The 26,863-nt window shown below is 41.7% G+C and overlaps 1 protein-coding gene across 1 annotated transcript; it reads right to left on the bottom strand.

Moving 5' to 3' along the window:
- Window positions 1-6,070: 6,070 nt before the first annotated feature.
- LOC139465413 (glycerol-3-phosphate dehydrogenase [NAD(+)], cytoplasmic-like) lies at window positions 6,071-25,771 on the bottom strand. The gene is made up of 9 exons (XM_071247124.1): window positions 25,489-25,771; window positions 21,510-21,690; window positions 20,172-20,312; window positions 18,336-18,474; window positions 17,034-17,146; window positions 15,560-15,680; window positions 14,601-14,710; window positions 12,436-12,542; window positions 6,071-7,584 (listed from the first exon to the last, which is right to left on the bottom strand). The coding sequence occupies exons 1-9, from the start codon at window positions 25,638-25,640 to the stop codon at window positions 7,488-7,490; spliced, it is 1,161 nt and encodes a 386-aa protein (XP_071103225.1). The 5' UTR covers window positions 25,641-25,771; the 3' UTR covers window positions 6,071-7,487.
- Between the last annotated feature and the right edge of the window lie 1,092 nt (window positions 25,772-26,863).

Raw genomic sequence — 26,863 nt, 5'->3', positions numbered from 1 at the left:
GTGACTAAACAAAATGTGGTAGTCATTTTCCAGATTGCTTACTTAATCCTTAATGCTTTAGCTTGGTGGTGATATTGTCTGTGTTAATTAACCCCTAAACTTCAGTTTACCTTTGTCAATGTGCCTTAATGCAATCGGCATGTCTACTCATTTCTCGACTTCACGTGTGAGTGCTCGCTGAAGTAAAATCTTTTGACAATTACAAGTCATCTCCGCTTAGGGTGAGGCGTTACTCTAGCGAAGGCGACGTAACCTTTAGTAATTAACCATGACAGACCAATACTATACTGCCTGCTATTCTGCTTAGGCGGGTGAGAATATCAAGGCTAAACATTGTGGAAAACTCACTTAAGCTGTGTTCCACCAGGACAATGCACATGTGCACGGGTCTGTTGTTGCCATGGCTGAATACACGGCCTGGCCTTATCTGGCCTACACCTCATATCGCCTACACTACTATCAAAACAAATTTATGGATGAGTGCACATCACACTTGTACCCTTATCCCTTAAGTAAAATGAACTCTTCCAACAAGATAACAAAGAATGTAAATGACTTTTGATACTGTAATTTCATTTTGTATATGAGATCATCTTCACAACTTTGATTTTGTTTGTTGTTTAACGCCGCACTCAGCAATATCCCTTCTATTTGAGGCGGTCTGTAAATAATCGAGTCTGGACCAGACAATCCACTGATTGACATCACGAGCATCGATCTACGCAATTAGGATACAATGACATGCGTTAACAATGTCAGCAAGCCTGACCACCCGATCCCGTTAGTCGCCTTTTACGACAAGCATAGTTGCCTTTGACGGCAAGCATGGGTTGCTGAAGGCCTATTCTACCCCGGACCTTTAGGGGCTCCTTGGCTTTGAACTCATTGAACATCCTCCGTTTTCACTAGATTTGTCTGCCTCTTCCCAAACTTGAAGAAAGAACTGTCTGGCAAGTATTAAGCAAAATATGATGACGTCATTATATCTGTGGTGGACTTTAACACCACCAGAGGGACGTCTTATACATCATTGGAATCCAGTCACTCCTGCATCGTTGGTAGGAGTGTGTGGACCTAGGAAGGGATTATGTTGAAAAATAATTAGCAACCAACACCATCAACGAAGTCCATCATAGCTCAGAATGTTTCAGATATACTGCTTTGATATAATATTTTGACACAAAACATATTATTATTATTCCCCTCAACGAAGTGAGAGGGGGATATAGTAATGGATGCTGTCCATCCATTACGTTTCATTTCCGGAGCAGAACTAAAAATACATGAGAGATATCTTAACCAAACTAGTGCCTTTTGATAGTTTGGGATTAAAAAAAAATAATTCAAGTTTCCATAGCAACGACTTTGACTTAGACTGAATTGGCGGTATTGTATTTCATGAGTTTTTCATGCTTGTTGTATTAGTTCCATGCACAAAATTCTTGTATTTATTAAAGCAGTCCTTATGTGGTCAGGCTCGCTGACTTTGTCGATGCATGTCGCTCTATCCCAGCTGCATAGATTGATGCTCATGATGTTAATCATTGTATTGTCTGGTCCAAACTCGAATATTTACAGACCGCCGTCACATAGCTGGAATATGGCTGAGTGCGGCACTTTTATTCTTCTTCTTTTTAAATATTTTTTATTACAATTCAGTAGACATACAAGTAACATTGGCACATGAGGTATATATATATAGCAATTCATAGAATCTTAAACATGATCCGATATGGGTAAGTATATCTATTGATTGACTGAGAAATTATAATAAGTAGGCTGATAATTCCTTCCATTTTCTGTCGAATCTCTTAATACAACTATACTACCCTGAGTGCGGCACTTAACAACAAACAAAGCTACTGGCGAAATTAAGTTGGCACGATCACACAGTAGCCGAGCAACTAGTACTAGATATTACCCCTGGCGTGAAAATCAAAGTTAGTAAAACACTTTCAACATGTGAATGAGCCAGCATACACCATGGACGTTAAGGGGCCCTCCATACACATAGGAAATAACATTGTTTAAGGCTGCACTCAGCAATATTCCAGCTATATGACAGGGGACTGTAAATAATCGAGTCTGGACCTCCAGTGATCCAGAAATCCAATGACTGACATCATGAGCATTGATCTAATTGGGACAGAATGACATGCATCAACCAAGTCGACCAGCCTGACCACCTAGTCGTCTCTTACGACAAGCATGGTCGTTTTTTACAGCAAGCATGGGTTACTGAAGACCTTTTCTAACCCGGATCTTCATGGGTCTTATAACACTGTAATAATGTTGTACAAAAACAGTTATGGCCTTACCCAGTGGGATGGAGGACTTTGGGATACTGAAACAGAGATCATGTGAGATTTGACTGTCAAACTATAATTAATCTTGTTGGTTTTTAATGTGAAGAAGTGATACTAAGTCTTTTGGGGGTTGGTTGCTTTTTCTTCTTGTGCTCCAATACAAAGATATTTACCATTTAGATAATTCATGTGTGATAATGTGTTCTGTATCTACTATGTATTCTATACATCATGTATAATATCATAATATGACAGGTGTGCTGGGTTATATTTCCAGCTGAGGTGTAGTGTTTAGATCAACATCTAAACTGCACGATATTTGAGTGTGACATAGTAGGTCTGGGTTGCATTGCCCACATGGGTACAATGTTGAATGTCATTTCAAGCGTCCCTCACCTTGACAGAATTGCTGGAAGTGAGGTAATAACGTTACCCACTAACTCAGAATATGTCGTTTGGTTCACACCCTTTGCTATTTGTTATAACTAAACTCTCCCACATATACATCTAATGCAGACCATTTTTATATAATATTCAAAAACACTGAAATAAACATGATAATACTCAGAAGCGTTGCCATATCTACACTGCCACATTAGTCGACATACAGATGGTATTGTTGATTCCTGTGATTCCAGAGAAGAAAGGGTCCCTAGTATCCTATGCTTCTTGTGAGAGTCAACTAAAGAAGATCTGGGTGTCTTAACTCATTGTGTGTTATTGTTACCCCCTGGCACTGATCGCTGCTCGTGCTATCAGTCACTGGTTTGTCTGGTCCAGACTCGATGACTGACGCTGCCGTGATATAGCTTAAATATTGCTGAATAGGGAGACCGCCTCCGAGGTCAAGTGGATAGACGTCTGCCTGGAGAGCGGAAGGTCGCTGGTTCAATCACTGGGTGTCGAACAAACTTATTTTAAAACATGGTACTTGTTGTTACCCTGCCAGGCTCTCAGCATAAAGGGGATAAAACAAGGACTGGTCTGCTCGGAGTCAGTATACTGTCTGCGTGGGGTATCCATGTTAAACTGTGGCATGGTTTCTCAGCGGGATAGCACTAGAAAACCAGCATTAGTCCAGACGAGTACAAGCAGCCACACACGTGCATGAATGTCATTACCCGGTACATATCTGCAAAATTCTTGAACACAACGTTGCACCCCATGTCCCCTCAACTCCCAAATGGAGACCATAATGTCCAAGGTTGATAAAAGTGTTCTTCTTTGACTGTCTGCACTGGCCATTTATGTACAAACTTTCTGGTTATCCAAGAATTCAAGAAACATTCCATTTGCTGTGTGATAATGAAAAGACAACACAAATGTGTCAGCGATTATCCCGTTTTTACTGGCATTGAATAACAATGAGGCATTGTCAGTTCAAGAAAACCAATAATATATTATGAGAAACAAATAAAGTGGTTAGAAAACAGTTTTTGTTACATATTATGTACAAACAGACACAACTAAGGTAAAATTCATAAAAGCAAACAACTATCCTAGAAATTGTATAGTATAAACATGGTAAAAAAGACCAAACAGCAAACAAAGCACCTTTATAACATGTAAACTATAGCATTATGGGTAAAATAGATGCTGTGTATACCATCGATGTATGAAACAAATACATACTTGATAAAAACTGGAAAAAATCCCTGTTCATGGCAAGAAGGTTCTACTCGGGTAGATAAGGAATGCACAGATAAAGTTTCAATACAAGGCCTAGGGTTGCAAATAACATACAAATCAAGTGTTCAATACATGGTTTAGAATTGAAGATACCGTATTCGACCCAATAAGCACCCAGGGCGCTTAAAATAAAGACAGAAGGGGTGGGCGCTTATTGAGACCAATCCAGAGTCAAATTGGCGTAAATTCATCAGTAAGCCTATAGATATTCTTTTGTTGCTGGGGGGCTAGAGATAAACTTTTATATACGTTTTACTGGTGAACATCTCCTCATTAACCGACTACAAAAAATTCTTGACTGTATGTAAAAAACAGGTGAGTAAATCTTACTTGGGCATCCGGGAAAATGGGGGGGGGGGGGCACGTATTGGGACATGGGCGCTTATTGGGTCGAATACGGTAATTAACATGAAGATACTGTACATGATCTGGAATCCTAGATAAAGCACCTGTTCAATACTTGATCAAGAGTAGAGGTAATATTTACTGTAGTGGTCCAGGCTTCTTAGGTTTTACTGCCCAAATATTTTAATGAAAGGACTCTCTACACAATCTCTTTTAAAAATTGTAATTTTTAGCATTTCAGCACGATGTCCTTGCCAATTGTCCAGTTGTACTGAGGTAAGTAAGTATGACTGGAGCTAGGAAACTCAGGTGAGAAAAGTTTGCTGCTTTTCAACATTAGTGGGACACTTTAAGTATTTACATAATCTTTTCACTGGTCTCAAACATGCAATGAAGGTCGACAAATTATTGCAAATAAACACATCAAAATGATCATGTTACTCATGAGGTATCACTACAAAGCCATCTAGCAAATACACTGAAAAAGAAAATACACTTCAACAAACTAAAGAACACATTATGACAGCCAACTTAAATATGCAAAACATAACTTGAGCCCCAAGAATATTTTGTGAGCTCATTGGTGGTTGTAACAGAGCCCTGAAAAAACATCCACAGCCAGGTGACAACAATGCACGCACCTGACCAACAAAGCTGCTGTTGAGATATATAACAAAATGTAATTTAATATAACAGTTACCCTGCATTAGGGGGTACCAGCAGCAATATGTCGATGGTGTATTTGAGACAGTTCACAATAGATACTTAAATCGGTTTCCAGACCAATGGCAGAGTTATAGGCGACGCAGAAATGTGTGTCCAGTTTGCACAAATGTTGAGAATGAACACAGAAAAAGAATATACTGTGTCATGAGGGAGGCACAATAATATTCATTGAACCTTCAGCTTTTATTAAGCAGTTACGGGTGTCTGAATTTCATCCATCACCACTGTCCACATGATCATTGATTCATTCCAGATTCTGAAGTAATTATCAAAACGTACAGTACACTACACCATTTCATTATTTTATAGGACCATCATATTGCCAGCTAGGACCCATAAAAATAATTAATGGGGGTCCCCTGGACCCATACTGTTGTAAATCAAGGTAAAATCCTCAATTGAGTTCTTCCATCAACACCAGTTTCACAAGACAAACGATAGTACTTTCTTATGCTTATTACTTGTAGCATCAAGGTAATTTCCCGTAATTGTAATGGGTCTGATAAAACAAACATAGATTCCTGTCATATAAAACAAAAGTCTTGTGTCTCACAAATGAAGAGGACAAAATAAACAGAATGTTTACTACTCAAAACAAGCTTAGGGCCACCTGATTCTTTCATACTGCTATAGTTAATCTGTGATGCCATGACAGTTACCGTATTCGACGTAATAAGCGCCCTGCTCTAATAAGCGCCCACGGCGATATTTGTTAATATACTGGCTAGTGAACAATCTCAATTAGCACCCCTTCCAGTTGATTAATGTACACAAGACTTATTTATTTGTGTATAATACGCACACGTATGTTATATGCACCCTTGATTATGAGCAATGAAATTCTGGAAAAATCTATCTGTCGTATATAAACATTTCAGGCTGTCGGCATAAACCACGAAATTTACGATCTTTCAACTCAAAATAATATTCCAATAAGAGCCCCCTATTTCTAATTTTGAGAGCGCCCTGGGCGCTTAATACGTCGGATACGGTATATGAAAGAATCGGGTGGTCCTTTACTTCTTTTCAGCAGTATATATGGACATATATGTATTCACTGCCATTAGAGTATAGGTCTTTGTTAATAACAGCTCAACTCAACTCAGCAAAACAGACAAAAGTATTACCTGAGATGTTTTGTGCAAATAATTCAGACAATGACGTACATGTATTAGAATCTACCTACACTTGTGAGCACTGAGATGCTAGCCTCATCTGACACATACATTATGCTTGTTCGTCATTATGTGTAGGAATAAAGGAAGTGATATGCCTCAAGGAACGAGTCTACTAGTCAACAACAAGCTCATCTTTGCTGTCAACAACTATCACTATTATTTAATCAACTAGTTTGCACAACCATCCCTAGAAGCTGAAAGCAACAAAACATGTCATTAGCTAAGTGACACTGGTTTAATGAGGACAGATGCACATAAAGATATCAATATGCACATACTCGCAACAAAACTTAGGGTTCATGAATATTTTAGGGATATTTGATACATAAATTGTGTGCTCAGTCTTCACTACCAAAAAATAAAATAAATAATTCATGATCCCTTTAATTGTTCAGTATATCGGCACACAATAGGACTGGGACTGGTAGCTCGGGTACCTGGGTCGGGTGGGTACGGAGTAAGACCCGGGTACCCACAGGACTACCCGGATTCGTGGTTATTCATGTGATATGTTGTTTAATGACAAAAAAAGTATCTAGAACTCTGTGGTTACACTACAAGTCACAACAGTTCGCATTCCTTCTGATTTTTCATATCTTTGGTAATTGGGGGGGTGTACCCGGGTAGTGTCGGGTAATAGGGGGGTGGGTACCCGGGTAGGGTCAGGTAATAGGGGGGTGGGTACCCGGGTAGGGGCAGGTAATAGGGGGGTGGGTACCCGGGTAGGGTCGGGTAATTGGGGGGTGGGTACCAGGGTAGGGTCAGGTAATAGGGGGTTGGGTACCCGGGTAGGGTTGGGTAATTAGGGGGTGGGTACCCGGGTAGTAAATTTGGACTCGTCCCAGCCCTAGCACACATCTTTTGAAACATGTCTGTTTCCATGACATTAGTATTCAGTAATCAAGTAGTGAGCAATGTTTTCCAAGCCCAGCAGCTGTTGTCCATCTCATCTGTCTCCCTGTCATTCTTGTAATAGCATCAGTTCTTGTATCACTACCATCAACATGATTAATATATCATATCCTACAAATACTGTTCAACTATATCCACCGGTTCAATACTGGCTGTCCCTTTCACTGAGCTTTTTCACTGGTAATTTCAATACATCAGCTATACAAATGTATACCCTGAAGTGACTACAGAAAACATCTGGATACATCCTCTTAATACTTGTGCATTATAGTAATTATCTCTGCTTTCCTCAACATGGACGCTGCCTTGTGTAGAGATGCAGGATGGGGTTTTACAAGTGTGCAGGGTGATTCCTAAGGCAGGATATGAAGAGCTTCGGGTCCATGACTCGTTGACAAATCTTGTTTACAGCTACGAACATTGGAAACCTGAAGAATGAAGCGAGTGACTTGGTTTAATGCTGCTTTGTAAAGTCTTGTACATTATGGCCTGTCAATGATGTACAGTGACGCAAAATGTAGGTGAAAACATTGAAAATGGTTATAGTACTGACAGAAAGGATCAGGATTGTGGTGATTATGGGATTTGAATCCTTTCATGCCATAAGGAACCCCCTACACACAGTCCTTGTTGTATCATCTGTTTCCAACCCCCTACACACGGTCCTTGTTGTATCAGCTGCTTCCTACCCCCTAGACACGGTCCTTGTTGTATCAGCTGTTTCCTACCCCCTACACACGGTCCTTGTTGTATCAGCTGCTCCCTACCCCCTACACACGGTCCTTGTTGTATCAGCTGCTCCCTACCCCCTACACACGGTCCTTGTTGTATCAGCTGCTCCCTACCCCCTACACACGGTCCTTGTTGTATCAGCTGCTCCCTACCCCCTACACACGGTCCTTGTTGTATCAGCTGTTTCCTAACCCCTACACACGGTCCTTGTTGTATCAGCTGTTTCCAACTCCCTACACACAGTCCTTGTTGTATCATCTGTTTCCAACCCCCTACACACGGTCCTTGTTGTATCAGCTGCTTCCTACCCCCTAGACACGGTCCTTGTTGTATCAGCTGCTCCCTACCCCCTACACACGGTCCTTGTTGTATCAGCTGCTCCCTACCCCCTACACACGGTCCTTGTTGTATCAGCTGCTCCCTACCCCCTACACACGGTCCTTGTTGTATCAGCTGCTCCCTACCCCCTACACACGGTCCTTGTTGTATCAGCTGCTCCCTACCCCCTACACACGGTCCTTGTTGTATCACCTGTTTCCTACCCCCTACACACGGTCCTTGTTGTATCATCTGTTTCCTACCCCCTACACACGGTCCTTGTTGTATCACCTGTTTCCTACCCCCTACACACGGTCCTTGTTGTATCAGCTGCTCCCTACCCCCTACACACGGTCCTTGTTGTATCAGCTGCTCCCTACCCCCTACACACGGTCCTTGTTGTATCAGCTGCTCCCTACCCCCTACACACTGTCCTTGTTGTATCATCTGTTTCCAACCCCCTACACACGGTCCTTGTTGTATCAGCTGCTCCCTACCCCCTACACATGGTCCTTGTTGTATCAGCTGCTCCCTACCCCCTACACACGGTCCTTGTTGTATCAGCTGCTCCCTACCCCCTACACACGGTCCTTGTTGTATCAGCTGCTCCCTACCCCCTACACATGGTCCTTGTTGTATCAGCTGCTCCCTACCCCCTACACACGGTCCTTGTTGTATCAGCTGCTCCCTACCCCCTACACACAGTCCTTGTTGTATCATCTGTTTCCAACCCCCTACACACGGTCCTTGTTGTATCAGCTGCTCCCTACCCCCTACACACGGTCCTTGTTGTATCAGCTGCTCCCTACCCCCTACACACGGTCCTTGTTGTATCATCTGTTTCCAACCCCCTACACACGGCCCTTGTTGTATCATCTGTTTCCAACCCCCTACACACGGTCCTTGTTGTATCAGCTGTTTCCAACCCCCTACACACAGTCCTTGTTGTATCAGCTGCTCCCTACCCCCTACACACGGTCCTTGTTGTATCAGCTGCTCCCTACCCCCTACACACTGTCCTTGTTGTATCATCTGTTTCCAACCCCCTACACACGGTCCTTGTTGTATCAGCTGCTCCCTACCCCCTACACATGGTCCTTGTTGTATCAGCTGCTCCCTACCCCCTACACACGGTCCTTGTTGTATCAGCTGCTCCCTACCCCCTACACACGGTCCTTGTTGTATCAGCTGCTCCCTACCCCCTACACACGGTCCTTGTTGTATCACCTGTTTCCTACCCCCTACACACGGTCCTTGTTGTATCAGCTGCTCCCTACCCCCTACACACGGTCCTTGTTGTATCAGCTGCTCCCTACCCCCTACACACGGTCCTTGTTGTATCAGCTGTCCCTACCCCCTACACACGGTCCTTGTTGTATCAGCTGCTCCCTACCCCCTACACACGGTCCTTGTTGTATCAGCTGCTTCCTACCCCCTACACACGGTCCTTGTTGTATCACCTGTTTCCTACCCCCTACACAGTGTTCAATCTAACACAATTAAAACAAAAGTGAAGTTCCTTTCCCAACAGATGTTACTAGTTATTGCTGTGCTTTTTGAGAACTGCACACAGGCCACACTTCCAATTCGACACATCTGGACTGAAAATAGACCAATTTGGCTTGAAACAGGTACTGGCAGTATCCACTTCACATCTTGAAAACTAATATCCTCAATACTGTTGATGACGCAAACCCATTTAAAACAAAAGCGAAGTTGCTTTCCCAACAGATGTTACCAGTTATTGCTGCTCTCTTTGGAGAACCGCACACCACACACTGCTTCTCTCTATATCCGACTCACCATCACACAGCCCTCTCTAACACTGACTCACTATCACACAGCCCTCTCTAACACTGACTCACTATCACACAGCCCTCTCTAGCCCTGACTCACTATCACACAGCCTTCTCTAACCCTGACTCACTATCACACAGCCCTCTCTAACACTGACTCACTATCACACAGCCCTCTCTAACCCTGACTCACTATCACACAGCCCTCTCTAACCCTGACTCACTATCACACAGCCCTCTCTAACACTGACTCACTATCAAAGAGCCCTCTCTAACACTGACTCACTATCACACAGCCCTCTCTAACACTGACTCACTATCACACAGCCCTCTCTAACCCTGACTCACTATCACACAGCCCTCTCTAACCCTGACTCACTATTACACAGCCCTCTCTAACCCTGACTCACTATCACACAGCCCTCTCTAACCCTGACTCACTATCACACAGCCCTCTCTAACCCTGACTCACTATCACACAGCCATCTCTAACACTGACTCACTATCACACAGCCCTCTCTAACCCTGACTCACTATCACACAGCCCTCTCTAACACTGACTCACTATCACACAGACCTCTCTAACCCTGATTCACTATTACACAGCCCTCTCTAACCCTGACTCACTATCACACAGCCCTCTCTAACCCTGACTCACTATCACACAGCCCTCTCTAACCCTGATTCACTATTACACAGCCCTCTCTAACACCGACTCACTATCACACAGCCCTCTCTAACCCTGACTCACTATTACACAGCCCTCTCTAACCCTGACTCACTATCACACAGCCCTCTCTAACCCTGACTCACTATCACACAGCCCTCTCTAACACTGACTCACTATCACACAGCCCTCTCTAACCCTGACTCACTATCACACAGCCCTCTCTAACACTGACTCACTATCACACAGCCCTCTCTAACCCTGACTCACTATCACACAGCCCTCTCTAACCCTGACTCACTAGCACACAGCCCTCTCTAACACTGACTCACTATCACACAGCCCTCTCTAACACTGACTCACTATCACACAGCCCTCTCTAACACTGACTCACTATCACACAGCCCTCTCTAACCCTGACTCACTATCACACAGCCCTCTCTAACCCTGACTCACTATCACACAGCCCTCTCTAACCCTGACTCACTATCACACAGCCCTCTCTAACACTGACTCACTATCACACAGCCCTCTCTAGCCCTGACTCACTATCACACAGCCATCTCTAGCCCTGACTCACTATCACACAGCCCTCTCTAACACTGACTCACTATCACACAGCCCTCTCTAACCCTGACTCACTATCACACAGCCCTCTCTAGCCCTGACTCACTATCACACAGCCCTCTCTAACACTGACTCACTATCACACAGCCCTCTCTAACCTTGACTCACTACCACACAGCCCTCTCTAACACTGACTCACTATCACACAGCCCTCTCTAACACTGACTCACTATCACACAGCCCTCTCTAACCCTGACTCACTATCACACAGCCCTCTCTAACCCTGACTCACTATCACACAGCCCTCTCTGTCCCTGACTCACCATCACACAGCCCTCTCTGTCCCTGACTCACAATCACACAGCCCTCTCTGTCCCTGACTCACTATCACACAGCCCTCTCTAACCCTGTCTCACTATCACACAGCCCTCTCTAGCCCTGACTCACTATCACACAGCCCTCTCTGTCCCTGACTCACCATCATACAGCCCTTTCTGTCCCTGACTCACTATCACACAGCCCTCTCTCTCCCTGACTCACCATCACACAGCCCTCTCTCTCCCTGACTCACCATCACACAGCCCTCTCTGTCCCTGACTCACCATCACACAGCCCTTTCTGTCCCCGACTCACAATCACACAGCCCTCTTTAACCCTGACTCACCATCACACAGCCCTCTCTAACCCTGACTCACCATCACACAGCCCTCTCTAACCCTGACTCACTATCACACAGCCCTCTCTGTCCCTGACTCACAATCACACAGCCCTCTCTAACCCTGACTCACAATCACACAGCCCTCTCTAACCCTGACTCACTATCACACGGTCCTCTCTAACCCTGACTCACTATCACACAGCCCTCTCTAACACACTCACTATCACACAGCCCTCTCTGTCCCTGACTCACTATCACACATCCCTCTCTAACCCTGATTCACTATCACACAGCCCTCTCTAGCCCTGACTCACTATCACACAGTCCTCTCTGTCCCTGTCTCACCATCATACAGCCCTTTCTGTCCCTGACTCACAATCACACAGCCCTCTTTAACCCTGACTCACCATCACACATAATCACTTTATCCCCGGAACACGGTAGACATGGAAACTGACCCATCACTATCACACAGACTCTCTTGGCATAACACACGTTTGCCCTGTTTTGGAAGATACCTTGCCAATTCTGAACCACTTACTTGTCACACAGTCCTTTTTCTTCGAGCATACTGCATACCTCCCTGGCAACGAGAGGCCCCTGGAAACTCTGGCCCTTCAATATCTCCTTCTCCAGCTCTTGAATTGTCTGAAAGTATGGAACACTGTTGGTGTCATCATACACTAAGTGGAAGTTCTACTTTTAAGACAGCCACAAAATGTGTGAAAGGAACAAAGTACAAAGCATGCTGTAATAGATACAACTCAGTACATCTAGGTCGGGGGTGGGGGGACATCACCATACCATGGCTGGCTCAATGATGTATTCTGACATGCACAGGTATAGGAAAGGCACACCAGGTAAACATAAATCTTGTTGTCATGAATCATGAACAAAGTAGTGTTTTAGTGTTAGTACATCATAACCTCTGACAAGTCATTATTGTAACATACACAGCTGCCACATTTAACTGGCTTGTACTGTAAGAAATAGTATGGTACATACAACACTTAAAATCTATAACCTTATTAAGGGAGATCACAAATCTGAGGCAATTGAGGCCTTACTTAGCCTATGTGAACCTTTACAGATGCACAGTTTATAGTTCACCACGAAAACAAATGGCAAGTTGAGTGGAGCCCAGTTGAATGTGTTTTGGTTTAGTGTTTTGGTACAGCATCTATCATAGATTTCTCTGAGCAATCATATCCTTGTTTACAGAAACAATCCAAATTAAACAATTGATTTTTGCACAAAAAAGAGTCCCTCTGAGATTACGTAATCCTCTCCAACCTTATCCGACTAACAGCTGTTCTAAGACTACTTAGTCCTCTGTTACCTTGTCTGACTCCAGTCCACAACAGTCATTCTCTGAAAATACACTGGCAATCCCCCTAACATCCAACAGTCAACATAATCACCTATTCACTGTCTGAACCCATCAATAGCTGCTCTGAGACGCCGTAATCCTCCCTTACAATGTCAAACCCAACAACAGCCATTCTGAGACGATGTGATCCTCCCTTACCATGTCAAACCCAACAACAGCCATTCTGAAGCGGCTTGATCCTTCCTTTCCATGTCAAACCCAACAACAGCCATTCTGAGACGATGTGATCCTCCCTTACAATGTCAAACCCAACAACAGCCATTCTGAGACAGCGTGATCCTCCCTTATGATGTCAAACCCACCAACAGCCATTCTGAGACGACGTGATCCTCCCTTACCATGTCAAACCCAACAACAGCCGTTCTGAGACAGTGTGATCCTCCCTTACCTTGTCAAACCCAACAACAGCCATTCTGAAGCGGCTTGATCCTCCCTTACCATGTCAAATCCAACAACAGCCCTTCTGAGACGACGTGATCCTCCCTTACCATGTCAAACCCAACAACAGCTATTCTGAGACAGCGTGATCCTCCCTTACGATGTCAAACCCAACAACAGCTGTTCTGAGACTACACAACAGTCCCATATCTCGTTGGACTCTACAACAGCTGTTCTGAGACTACGTAATCCTCCCTTACCTTGTCAAACCCAACAACAGCCATTCTGAGACTACGCAACAGTGCCTTATCTTGTCAGACTGTACAACAGCTGTTCCAAGAAACCCCAAACATAATGGATCTGACATTCAACTAAATCCTCCCTTACTCCACAACTGCCGCTCCCAACATGCATTGCACATAGTTGCTAAGTCAGTTATACCCTTACCTTGTCAGACTCCACAACTGCCGCTCCCAACATGCACTGCACATAGCTGGTAAGTCAGCGATTCCCTTACTTGGTCAGACTCAACAACCTCCACTCCCATCATGCATTGCACATAGCTGCTAAGTCAGCGATACCCTTACCTTGTCAGACTCCACAACTGCCGCTCCCAACATGCATTGCACATAGCTACTAAGTCAGCAATTCCCTTACCTTGTCAGACTCCACAACTGCCGCTCCCAACATGCATTGCACATAGTTGCTAAGTCAGTGATACCCCTTACCTTGTCAGACTCCACAACCTCCCCTCACATCATGCATTGCACATAGCTGCTAAGTCAGCGATACCCTTACCTTGTCAGACTCCACAACCTCCACTCCCATCATGCACTGCACATAGCTGCTAAGTCAGCGATTCCCTTACTTGGTCAGACTCAACAACCTCCACTCCCATCATGCACTGCACATAGCTGCTAAGTCAGCGATACCCTTACCTTGTCAGACTCCACAACCGCCGCTCCCAACATGCGATTACGTCCACCATGGCACGTAGCTACCAAGTCAGCGATGCCACAACTCTCAAAGAAGGTATTCCTCCTTGACCCTGAAAGGATTCAGACATCTCTGAGGAAAAACCAAACAAAGTGGGATACATGACAGCTTTTCTATTTATCTCTGGAAATGTTCCGCAGCCTTATGCATCATAATATCTAGGAAAATACAGGTTTGTTTCCGGTTTCAACTCTAGTTTGAAGGAGACTCCAAAGGTAGGATCTTTACAAAACACATATACAGTCTGCAACATTGTCCACTATTGAGCGTGCCAAAAATATTTTACCTAATTGTGTCAATCTATTAGTAGTTATAAGATGCACATACAGAGCATTACTGTTGGGTTCGCCGTGAGGAGCCCGCGTCCCTGAGACGAGGTTGGTATTTGAGTGTTTATATTTGTACGTATATATTGTTATATTTTGATGTGTATTCTATCATATAAATGGGATTTGTAGCTGTAATAAGATACTGATGGTTGTTTTGATAATATATGCTTAGAGTTTGCCACTAACGTGGCTACATCCCCCGCGCCTGTTGCAGAATTTATGACATAATTAAATGTAAACAAACCCTAACCTTTTTTAACCGAGGTGGAATTTGTCAAGGAAATTGTAAAAAAAAGAAGAGTTTGGAACCTAAGTCCATCTTATTTCCATGGAAACGTAAAAAATAAAAATTTCTAACATTTCTAAATAGCAAAAGGCACCAGTTCAGCATGTACTTGACAGGCCTGCAAAGTTTCATGAAAAAATATTGAACGGTTTTTGAGTTATGCTCCAGAAATGAAACGTGACGGACATACGGACGGACAGAGCCCGTTTCTATATCCCCAGCCAACTTTGTTGGGCGGGGACATTATGACATGTGACTGATGTCATGTGGCTGCACTTGTCATTACCTGGAAAAAACTCTTCACCAAACTTGATCATTTCCATAAGTCCGAGGCGAATGACAGCCGCCTTGGTGTTGTCTCCCTGTTTGATGCCATCCACAATGCCAGCACCAATGGCAACCACGTTCTGGAGACAACAAGGACATACATGTACTGCATATCACTACAATGCCAGCGCCAATGGCAACCACTTTCTGGTGACAACAAGGACATACATGTACTGCATATCACTACAATGCCAGCACCAATGGCAACCACGTTCTGGAGACAAGGACATACATGTACTGCATATTACTACAAAGCCAGCGCCAATGGCAACCACGTTCTGGAGACAACAAGGACATACATGTACTGCACTTCACTACATCAACAGAAAGCATGAGGACTAAAATTGAAATTAATTTCGATAATTTCGAATCATCAATCATGATTTTACCACAAATTTCCAACAGTAATTATTTAACTGGGGCATGGATATGCTGTATTACCATTGTATCATGGGCCTATGGCCTACAACACTGATTGAATAAAGTTAATTGATTGATATACTGTTGCATCCTTTTCAAAATTGCCAGACTCATATTGAGAATTTATCCATCCATCGACAGACAGAAGTACCTTAGTGCCTGTTTCAATGTCCTTCATAGCACAAATCTACAGGAGGTGTTGACTGGGATATCCATTTGTATTGATAATCTGATTTCATCCAATTTGACAAGATCTTACCACATAACACAGTATGATGATGACATTTAGCATAAGTATCTGTCTTTAAATCTCATAACAGTGGTAAAGGCATATCTGCACACATTTTCCGAAGGCAAGAGAGCCAACTGACTTTGAAAGTCCAGTATCCACCCTTGCCGAACTAGGCTGGAATTCCTGGGCTCGATCGTAGTGCCACCAAAGGTTAATATGAGTTATGTCCCTTTTGAGCCTCTCCTATGGACCAATCCGATTTCATTACTTGCATTTGTTTCAAACAAAATGGCAGTACCGGGTCAAGACGATCTGATCAATAATCAAGATCTATATTATCATAAAACGGGTCTTACATGGCGAGGTGCATCAAATCATGCGAGCACATTGATTAAAAACACTAAAAGGTTTGGAAAATATCTGTTGACAATGAATTGGCGGTGCACATGCTTTGCAAATCCTGCAATCGACCGAAATCTGCATGACAGTTTACGAACTGGATTTCGATTCCGTTGCATGATTTTGATTGGACTATGCATAGTCTCGTTAGTCCAGCCAAAATATAAGTCCATAACACAAACATTGTTTGGCAAGGGCAGAAACTGGACTTTTATAGTCAGACAACTCCCTTGCCTCGAGAAGATGATCTGCACACGCCATATTTTCTTTCCAAATACTTCCAGACTATTGCTAAAGGCAGCATAAAACATCTTGCACTCACGACCTACATTGAACTAATTCAGTTACAACAAAGCTGTTATCAATATAATGAATTGTGTACCTTTAGAGCTCCACACATCTCCACTGTGTCTGCATCCTTCACGACTGCAACTCTGAAGTAAGGAGTTTCCACTAGGTCCTTGAACAGCTGGCCAGTGGAGTCTGTCTTGGATCCTGGCAATGACAACACATCTCAACAAACCCTTTATGTGACACAGGAACTCCCGTAGTCTACAGTGGAACCTATTGGAGTATGTCTGCTGGTATGGTATCACATTCACTGCACAACTTGAACTGTCAAGTACCAGGATGTCAGTTTATGCCCGTATGAAGCATTGCATGCGAGATCCAAAGATTTAAACGTCCGGTCAACAAGACCTTCATTTACACAATCAAATGAATGAAAAGTTTGAGGACTAAGTGTAAGACATTATCATTCAATGGTAAACATCAGTAATTGATCCCAATAGAACCAATAGAGTTATGTCCCTTTTGTAGTTGATTCTCCAAGCTCCATTCCATATAGCACTTCGTTATCCTACCAGTAGAGGGTTCCGGGAGAGGTAATTGCTGTGAGGAGTTGCTAGTTTACTTTGAGCACACATTTCTGTTAGCCCTTAAAGGGCAAGTTCACACGGAAATGAACCTTTTTTTCTTGTACTTTTTCCACATTAAAAGTGTTAACATAGAAGTGTCATAGACAAAAATATAAAAAACATCATATTTAATTAACATATTTTTTTCACTAAAACGATTTATATTTTTCACATTTACCAAGTGTTCTATTTCCATAACAAAAACACCATGGCTTATGTCCCTTGCAATATGACGTCATTGGTGCCAATTGATAAACATTATGACGTCATCATGCTTTGTTAGAGCCGCTTCACGTGGTGTAGGTACAGTTTTGTGATTCTAGCATCTCAGATGCCAGCCAGAATTGTGTTATGCTGAGTCACCACTGCGCCGGAGTGTGTCGTAGACCATGTTGTTTTACCGCAAACTGGTCCTTGATATCTTTTGCGTTGAGAATAGACAGGGACCCAGTTGAATTGGCACCAATTACGTCATAATCTAAGGGGGATAACTCAGGCCTATTTCGCTCGTAAAACGAAGGCCTCATAACGGCATATCACTTTCACACTATTGTGAGCTTCCTACTTTCACTGTGAAAAAAATGAGTGAATATTTTCAAACACAGATACTAACTAATTCTAAAATTGCGTTTTGTTTAGAAAAAGAAAAAAGTGATTTTTGCGTGTACACTTCCCCTTTAACATTAAGAAAGTCTGTAGCAAGCTAGTGTTTCTATTACTTGTTTTCAGTTTTTGACCAGATGTAAACCAGTATTCTGTAAACCTACCTATCGTTGTCTCACAAAATTCCTCCTCTGCAACTTCTTTGGCAAGATTAGCACCCATGAGAACAGCACACTCAGTGCCTAGTTCCTGGGCTATGATGTGAGATATCAGCTGAATACCTCCCCCTGTGATGGCAAAACCCTGAAACATTCTTTACAACTAAAGATCCACTCCGGGCACAGTGATGCTTGAAACACATCAGAGGAATAATATCATATACATGTGCCACTAGTTGGGTGAATGGGGCTGGACCAGGTGAATGAAAATCCCACTTGTGACTTGTAACAAATTTATCATCACAGGTTCACACGTTTTATAACTTTTATTCGGTGAGTATTGTGTGAGACAATTAGACCTGTTTTGCCAGTGAGTGAGTATGGTTTTTTGCCACTTTTAGTAAGTGAGTGAGTTAAGATTTACAGTCACATCGGCAGTATTTCAGCCATATCGTGACTACAATTTAAACATACATACGAAATATGTGTAAACTTTCTAAAATACCTGTCAACAAAGGACAGTAAAATAACTAGAGTATCACAGAGATATTTAAAACTAGTAGTGAAGGATAAACATTATTACAATACATAACAATACATGATAAAAACGAGCTAGAGATCCTGGGCCTGCCAAATTTTATACCTGTTACAAGATGGCAACAGGCCAATCAAAAAGCTGGAACATCCTTTAACAAGTACTGATAATGATTCATTCAGGTCAACATATCTTAATATAACCCTTGTTTAAATTATATACTGATGCAAAAGCCTTAACAATAACGATTAACAATATTGCAGAAGAATAATTAGACCTACGTACAAAAGAAACCTCAAAACAAGACAGAGACGGTATAATTAGTACCACAAATTTCACAGAATTTCCAGATGTCTCCATCAGTATGTTTTCCCTTTTTAATTTCCCAAAGCATATAAACAATCAACAATCAAGTAGACTGAAAATCAAGAACTACCTATTTTCTCCCAAAATCTAGACACAGAAGAAACACGTGCAAAGTAGCTGTTGACCAACTGGGTTTCTAGTACATTGACTGACTTTAATCCAAAATGTCCTCAAAATTGTATTCAAATTTGGTAATAACATGTTAAAATGTCCTATCAAAAGTAAGAACATGTCCTTCTCCATGTGTTTCTAGCAAAATCAGTGATTAGTCTAGAAGGATTTAAACCATGGTGAAGCAGGGGTAAGTTTAACAACAGATTTGCATGTAACCAGCAGGGTTTGCGCCTTATAAAAGTTACTGGCCCTTCTTCAAACTAACTTACTGGCCTACAACTAAATGGTGGAGGCAGCAAAGTCGCCGAACCAGAGGTCACGTAGCCGCCATGCTGGACTCTCAAAACTTTAGAACTCCTCACCCTCAAACATTTTTCCTGCACCCTGAGATTAAATCTTGGCTTCCATTTGCAGCATTAGAAATTGGCACTAGTCCTATAGTCCTTGCCAAACTTCCCAATGGTAAAGGTATCATAAGGACAAGTAGAAATTTGCCATTTTTAAGGGTTTTGCTATATTTTATTATGAGGACTAGTGCACGAAAACTGTTAGTTTCTAACGCTGATTTGCGTCATTGTATTGTGATTTATGAGCAAATAAAGAAATTGTTGCACACATTACAAAATGGCAACCAGATGTCATTCTACTGAGATGGTCCTATTAAAAACAGTAAACATACACAGAGAAGGGGTGAAATTTTAACTAGCCAGATGGGCTATCTACTTTGTTTCAGTAAACCCTTTGTAATTTTAACTGGTCATGGGCCAGTGGGCCAGCAGTTAATTGACCCCTGTGAAGTGAGGTGAGCTGTGCATCCTGTGACTGACCTTGATCATGGAGATGGCGACAGCCCCTGGTTTGATGTGCCCCTGCATCTGCTCGCACACCTTCTTGACAAACTGATGCGGGAGGACGAACACCAACATGTCTGCCCCTGTACACGCCTCGATCACGTCCGGGATTGCCACCTGGACATACAAGGGACATCCTCTCATGTCAATACTCTTTGCTCCATATTCAATAAAAGTAGGATACAACCATGTTTCTCCAATAATCTCAATGATGACCTTAAACTTTGACATAAATGCGATTGGGTCATCCAGGATTTTGAAACGAAACACAAGCAATAATAGAGAAATTTACTGCGTCCTCTGCTGTGTGTTTGTTGGTTTAGTTTTATGTCACAGTAAACAATGGTAAACAATGTTCCAGCTATTCCATGGCAGTCTGCAAATACTCAAGTCAGTGGCCTGAATCATCTAAGATGTGAATGTGAGCCACTATGTTAAATGTGTGAAGCGAAGGGATTATCGAAGTGTTTTATCTAAGTTTAGGTGTGGTAACCTCCTTAGTCGAAACAGGCCTCTATTCCAAGCCACCTATTCCTTTAAATGATAGAATATATAAATTTTGTGCAGAAAAAAATAATTATGTTATTGAGGATGAATCACACTTTTTAATAGATTGTTTTGTATACAGTGACCTGAGATATCAACTACTACACAAGGCAGCTGAATTAAATCAAGACTTTTATTATTTTAATAGCATTCAGCAATTATCTTATTTGATGCAAGAAGTGATTTTACAGCCGCTTTTAGCAAACACATTATACAGCATGTATAGAAGGAGAGTGCATCTCTTCTCGTCTTAACATTGTATATAATATTTTTATTTTGTGTTTTATATTTAATAATGTTATATGTTTTAAATGCTTTTAGAGTGTCTCATAAGCCCTAGAGGCTGGATATTGTACTTTTAATGGCAACTTGCTTTTGTTTAAAATGTGTTTTATGTACAATAAGTGACACTTAAATAAACATTTCTTCTTCTTCTTCTTCTTCTTCTTCTTCTAACCCCAAGATAGTTTATTGGCTTCCTCATCATGTGTTCTCTGTCCATCATGTTATTACAGTACTATCCTTCTGTTGTTATTATTAGACCTAACTCATGTTAATCTCTCTCATGCATGCAATTGTTGTTACTGATAATCCTCCACCTCCCATATATATTCTGTACCATGTTCATTATTCACCCCTGCTTGACAGTGGCATAAGGATCAATACCGTAATGCCGCCATTACAGTAAAATACATTGTGTCTACTTTGTCATCAGTCAACTTCTAACAATTAGTAAACTGAAACTGAAGGAAACAATCATGACCATACCACATTTTCGGGGAGCTTTATCCCAGGGAGATATTTGACATTCTCGTGGTCAGTGTTGACGATCTCTGTCAGTTTGCGTCCGTCCACAATCTCCTCATACATGTACATCTTCACTTTCTTCTCAAACTCATCTGGCTGTCTCTGGACGTTATATCCGATAATCTTAGCGATAGCCGACCCCCTGAAATAAATAAACCAGTTGTGTCAGAGCATATCCTTTCACTTGTTTGCTTGTTTGGTAATTATCGCCGCACTCAGCAATATTCCAGCTATATGACGGCGGTTTGTAAATAATTGAGTCTGGACCAGACAATCCAGTGATTGACATCATAAGCATCAATCTATGTAATTGGGATACGATGACATGCATGAACCAAGTCAGCGAGCCTGACGACCCAATTCCCTTCAGTCGTCTCTTATGAAAAGGATAGTCAGATCTTACGACAAGCATGGGCTGCTGAAGACATATTATAACCGGGATCTTCACGCGTAGCACATCCTTTCAATACCACGTGGTACATAGTAGTTCTGTATATATTAATCATGTTTTAATAATTAGCTTTTAATTTACTATGTACGACAGAAAATAAATAATCAGACCTCACACCCTAGCCTGTGTCATTATGTTATCTGGGACACATATGCACATATAATGGCTACAAAAACCATATGACACATATAGTGTGCAGCTGACTCACAAGGTGACAGGGTCCTGTCAACAAAAGTCCACACTACTCCAGTCATGTGATGGAGGCCTGTAAACAGTGGCAGATAAGCGATAGGATAATCCATGTTCCTGGGATTACTATATCAAGATTAGATATTTTTCAACTTCTCTACAAAACCAGATATCTTTTTTATTTAAAACTATGACCCCAAATGGTTTTTTTAAGAAAAACACACTGCAACAATGAAATTCTTGTGGCTGGCAATTTCTTTTTATTGAAAGGTCTGAAGTATAATTATTGTTTTCAAAATTTTCAGGGACTATTTATTTTGTCCAATAAAATTCCAGGTCCACCCCCCAAAATATCAAATGGTCAGTCCCTTGCCTACTTGCCAAGTGTAGATGGATGCCAATCTGAAACACCAAATTATTCCTGCCAGCTTCCTATACTATTCCTGATTCAAGAACAGAGACCATTTTCCGGGGCAAGGGAGTTAACTGACTCTAAAAGTCCAGTTTCAGACCCTTGCTGAACAACGTTGGAATTTCTGGGTTTGATCATAGCGCCACCACTGGCTATTACAAGTTATGTCCTTTCTATGTCCCTCCTACTGCCCAATCAGATTCCACCTCTGATATCACTTGCATTTGCTTCAAACAAAATGGTGGCACCCAGTGAAGACAATCTGATCGATAATCAAGATCTTTATTGTAATAAAACGTGTCTTACTTCGCAAAGTGCATCAAATCAGGTGCGCACCTTCATTAAAAACATGAAAAGATTTAGAAAATATCTGTTGACAGTACACATGCTTTGCAAATCCTGCAATCAACCAAAATCTGAACGGCAGTTTATGAACCAGCAGAACTTGTTGCTTATCCTCAGCTTACACAGTTAGCATCAAGTAGATAAATGTTCATATGCAGGGATACAACTTTTACAAGGTCGATATTTCTGGCAATTATGTTATGTGATTTTTTTATCATCTGGGTTAGTAAAGGTGTGAGGTATTAATTCCGGCATATCGGTGAATTGAGGTTCATTCTTTCAGCGATACGTATCATAATATCATTTTTTCATGCTTGATATATCAGGTGTTTCAAATTGGGATTTTTATCATGTGTTATATACTTGCTAAATGCCTTCGCTGCCCGAGATGGCTGTGTATTTATTGAATGAGTAAACATTATGTTGTACCAGCATCTTGTTTTGTTCCATTTTTGAACTTTAGTTCATACCTTAATGTATGAGATTGCTTCTGAATTAAATATTTAGAATTTTAGAATAGGTCGTGATACGTTCCCCAATACGGTCAAATGTGCATTGCAAGATATTGTGATACACTTTTAACCTCCAACACCCATTCCAACGGGCGAGGCAAACCAAAGGTGGATATTATTAACAATGCTCATATCCCTGGTCCATATCATCTTATTAGAGGTGCAAGATCAAATATCGGGCCTCACTGTCAGCCTTATTTCCTGGAAGTCATGTTTCATATATATAGCCACAATAACAAATGAATGTCATTTGGCCTGTGGCTTCTGAAAGTATAGAGTCTGACGTCAAACAAACCCAGATTATGATAGCTGGCCACTTGTAAAAGAGGACTTGGTCCCCAAGGATTTCCTTGGTCGTCCAGGTTTTGAAATCGAGGCATGGACCACCCATGTCCCCCAAACCCTGGATCTACCACTGCTGTGAGTTCAGCCTTTCATATGATAACTGATTGGTACATCTTTATATTGATGTTGTCATCTCGTCCTGTGTACCATTGTTTTGTACCCAGGATCTATTTCAATATAGCTACATGTACCCAGGCTATATAGTCTAATATATTACCACCCAAAAGAGCACACAATGAAACACTACTGGCACCTCGACTACAGCTAGTCATAAAACAGATATCACAGGAAAGTCATGGTACACTGCATAGGCCAACATTCAATTGGGGAGATAGGTCGGGGACATATTTATCTTTGCCAAAAATGTTAATTGAGTCTACATGCCGTAACTTTTCTCTGTCAGTATATTTTAGTGACAGCAAATAGACTTTATTAGCTGAGATGCAGATTGTATCGAAATGTACACTGACTACAGAGCTCCAGATAAGCTGCGTATCTGCGTGAAATACGCATCAGAAATGCAGAAATACGCAGTAAAATATAATCCAAGCGTATCAAATACGCAACGAACATTACAGATACGCTACAAAAATAAAACTTGTGCGTATCATCAAAATATTGTGAAGTAACCCTGCGTATTTGATTAGCAAATGAGCAACTTATATTGAAATTATAAGTTGGCATTCCGTCAACCTTGCCAAACTCATCATGGTCATTTGCCATCACACTTTCTTGTTGAAGTATCGTGGTATTTTTGAGTCCTATAAAGCTCTCGAACCCACACGACACCAGTTTGCAGGGACTAGATGAATAGTGTTTTTAAATATTTAACTTAAATACCCACATGTGTAAAAACTAGTGGGTAACAGAAATTTGAATACGCACCTAGAATTACTGATACCCAATGATTTTAAAATGCATGGGTAAAATACCCACAACACCAAAAGCTTATCTGGAGCTCTGGACTATCAGGCACAGAATGAAGAGATCAGAATTATTGATAATAATTAGTTTTCTATGAACCAATGGTGTGTTAATCAAGATGATTTCAGTTGACATAGTTCTGCCGAGATTAACAGACACAGGGTACATTTCAATGACACCAGGGTCAAGATAGACTCCATACGCACAAAAAGAATAGAACACAGGAACTAACAGCCATTTCATAATGGTACAAATCTATTATGTAAACCACATTTCTAATTTGAAATATGCCTGCATATTAAGTTGATTATAGGTCATCTGAGACCTGTATAAAATTATAAACTTGGAATTAACTTTATTCTTAACACCAAACGTGGGCATATCACACGTAACTGATACCATCAACCTGTAATTTAACGATAGAGATTCGTGTGCGAAATACGCATAGTGACGGAAAGCGCACGTAAAATCTCCAATTAGTTAGGCTTTGTCTCATCAATACTGACATTTAAATTTTGTGCCAATTAGTTCTATATTAAACTGCATTATACATCACTGACTAAATGGTTGGTTGATCAACGGCTCATGGCCATGGCCATTGCATCACATAGCTATCACGAATTTAGGATACACAAACACTGTCCATGACCGCAGTGTTGACATTGGTGACCTTGAGCCGAGGGCAAAGGCATGCGAAATGATACAAGAGTTGTATAAACACATATAGGTCTATACAGAGATATATCTAGATGTATAACTTACCAGTTCCCAGACCCGACAATGCAAACAGATTTAGGTGCCATCTTGAAACTGCTGCTGCAAAAATATTTCTTTTCCTGCCGGGAAATCCAGAGCAGACACCTTCCAGGGGACACAACTCGGTATAAGGCGACACTGGTTGACCACAAAATCATTTCTGTGCTGCAGCTTTGTGGTTACCAGAAATATCATCGTCGATTCGCAGTTGACATGGCTGAGCTCTTTACTCTATGCACGACTTGCGGATGTGAGGAGGAGCGCGTTCTCACATCGAGCTGACCTACAGTAGCTGTTCTCTGTAACTATAGCATAACATGCTCTGCATGAGTGAACTTCGCTCTTTGAGATGTTCCCACACAGATGCAACTTAGGCGAGCTGTGCGTTCAGTTGGGTGCGCATCCAACTGTAGACTAACATCTAGTCTCTGATATGAACTTATCTTCCAGAAAAAGAACAGTTGTTAAAATATCTTATTATAAATATAGTAAAAAGGAGCACGGAGACTCTCTTCATTTTCATATACTGCAGTAATCTTGACTTGACAAACATGGTCTGTATTAGATATATTTGTATCAGGGTCTGTATGACTAATCCTATTGTATATCTAGCACTTACAACGGATCTATAATAATACATCCTTGATGTTATCAGCCGGGTCCAGAAAAGGCAGGGGAAAGACCGCTCAGTGAAGTGGGATGGCGATATTACTGAAACACCAGACCAAATAGAATAAAAACATCCATAAAGCTTTCGGCTAGTTTTGAGTTGCACGAGGAAGAATGCACCAGTGCGCCCACCTACCATAACAACCCCACTACCGCCCCATTTATGAAGTATATTTAGGGAATAAACATACTGTGTTTTCGATGTAGAGCTAGCTAAGTTACCTGTAGATTTAACTGCGCTAAATTGATTTTAGAATATTTGCTCAAGCAGTTCTTTTACTCCGTAATACTACACTCGAACCTATGACAGGTACTGAAAGCATGTACTAACGTTTGGAACCTCTAAATTGAAAACATTTAACACTTGAAACCTCACGCTGCGCGTTTGGTCTCAAATTCTGGTTAGCCCGTTAAATCTACAGGTAACCTAGCTAAACAAAGCGGTAGCGAGAACTAAGATGTGATTTTACTGAGATTGATCGATGCTCATGATGTCGATCACTGGATTGTCTGATCTAAATTATTTACAGATGGCAGTCATGCATATAGCTGTACTATTGCGTTATAAGAGCAAACAAATTTAATGTATATTGTTGTGCAAATCGTATTTGCTTAACAGTCTATTAGCGGATTTTTTATTTATAAGGTTGGCATCGGTGAATCGATCAGTTTTAAGGTAGGAGATCAGCCCCTGGCATTTACTCGCTCATCA

Source organism: Haliotis cracherodii, unplaced genomic scaffold (assembly GCF_022045235.1).
Source record: "Haliotis cracherodii isolate W230 unplaced genomic scaffold, xgHalCrac1.p SCAF_18, whole genome shotgun sequence".
NCBI lineage: Eukaryota > Metazoa > Mollusca > Gastropoda > Lepetellida > Haliotidae > Haliotis > Haliotis cracherodii.
This window is presented reverse-complemented; position numbering and strand designations above follow the sequence as displayed.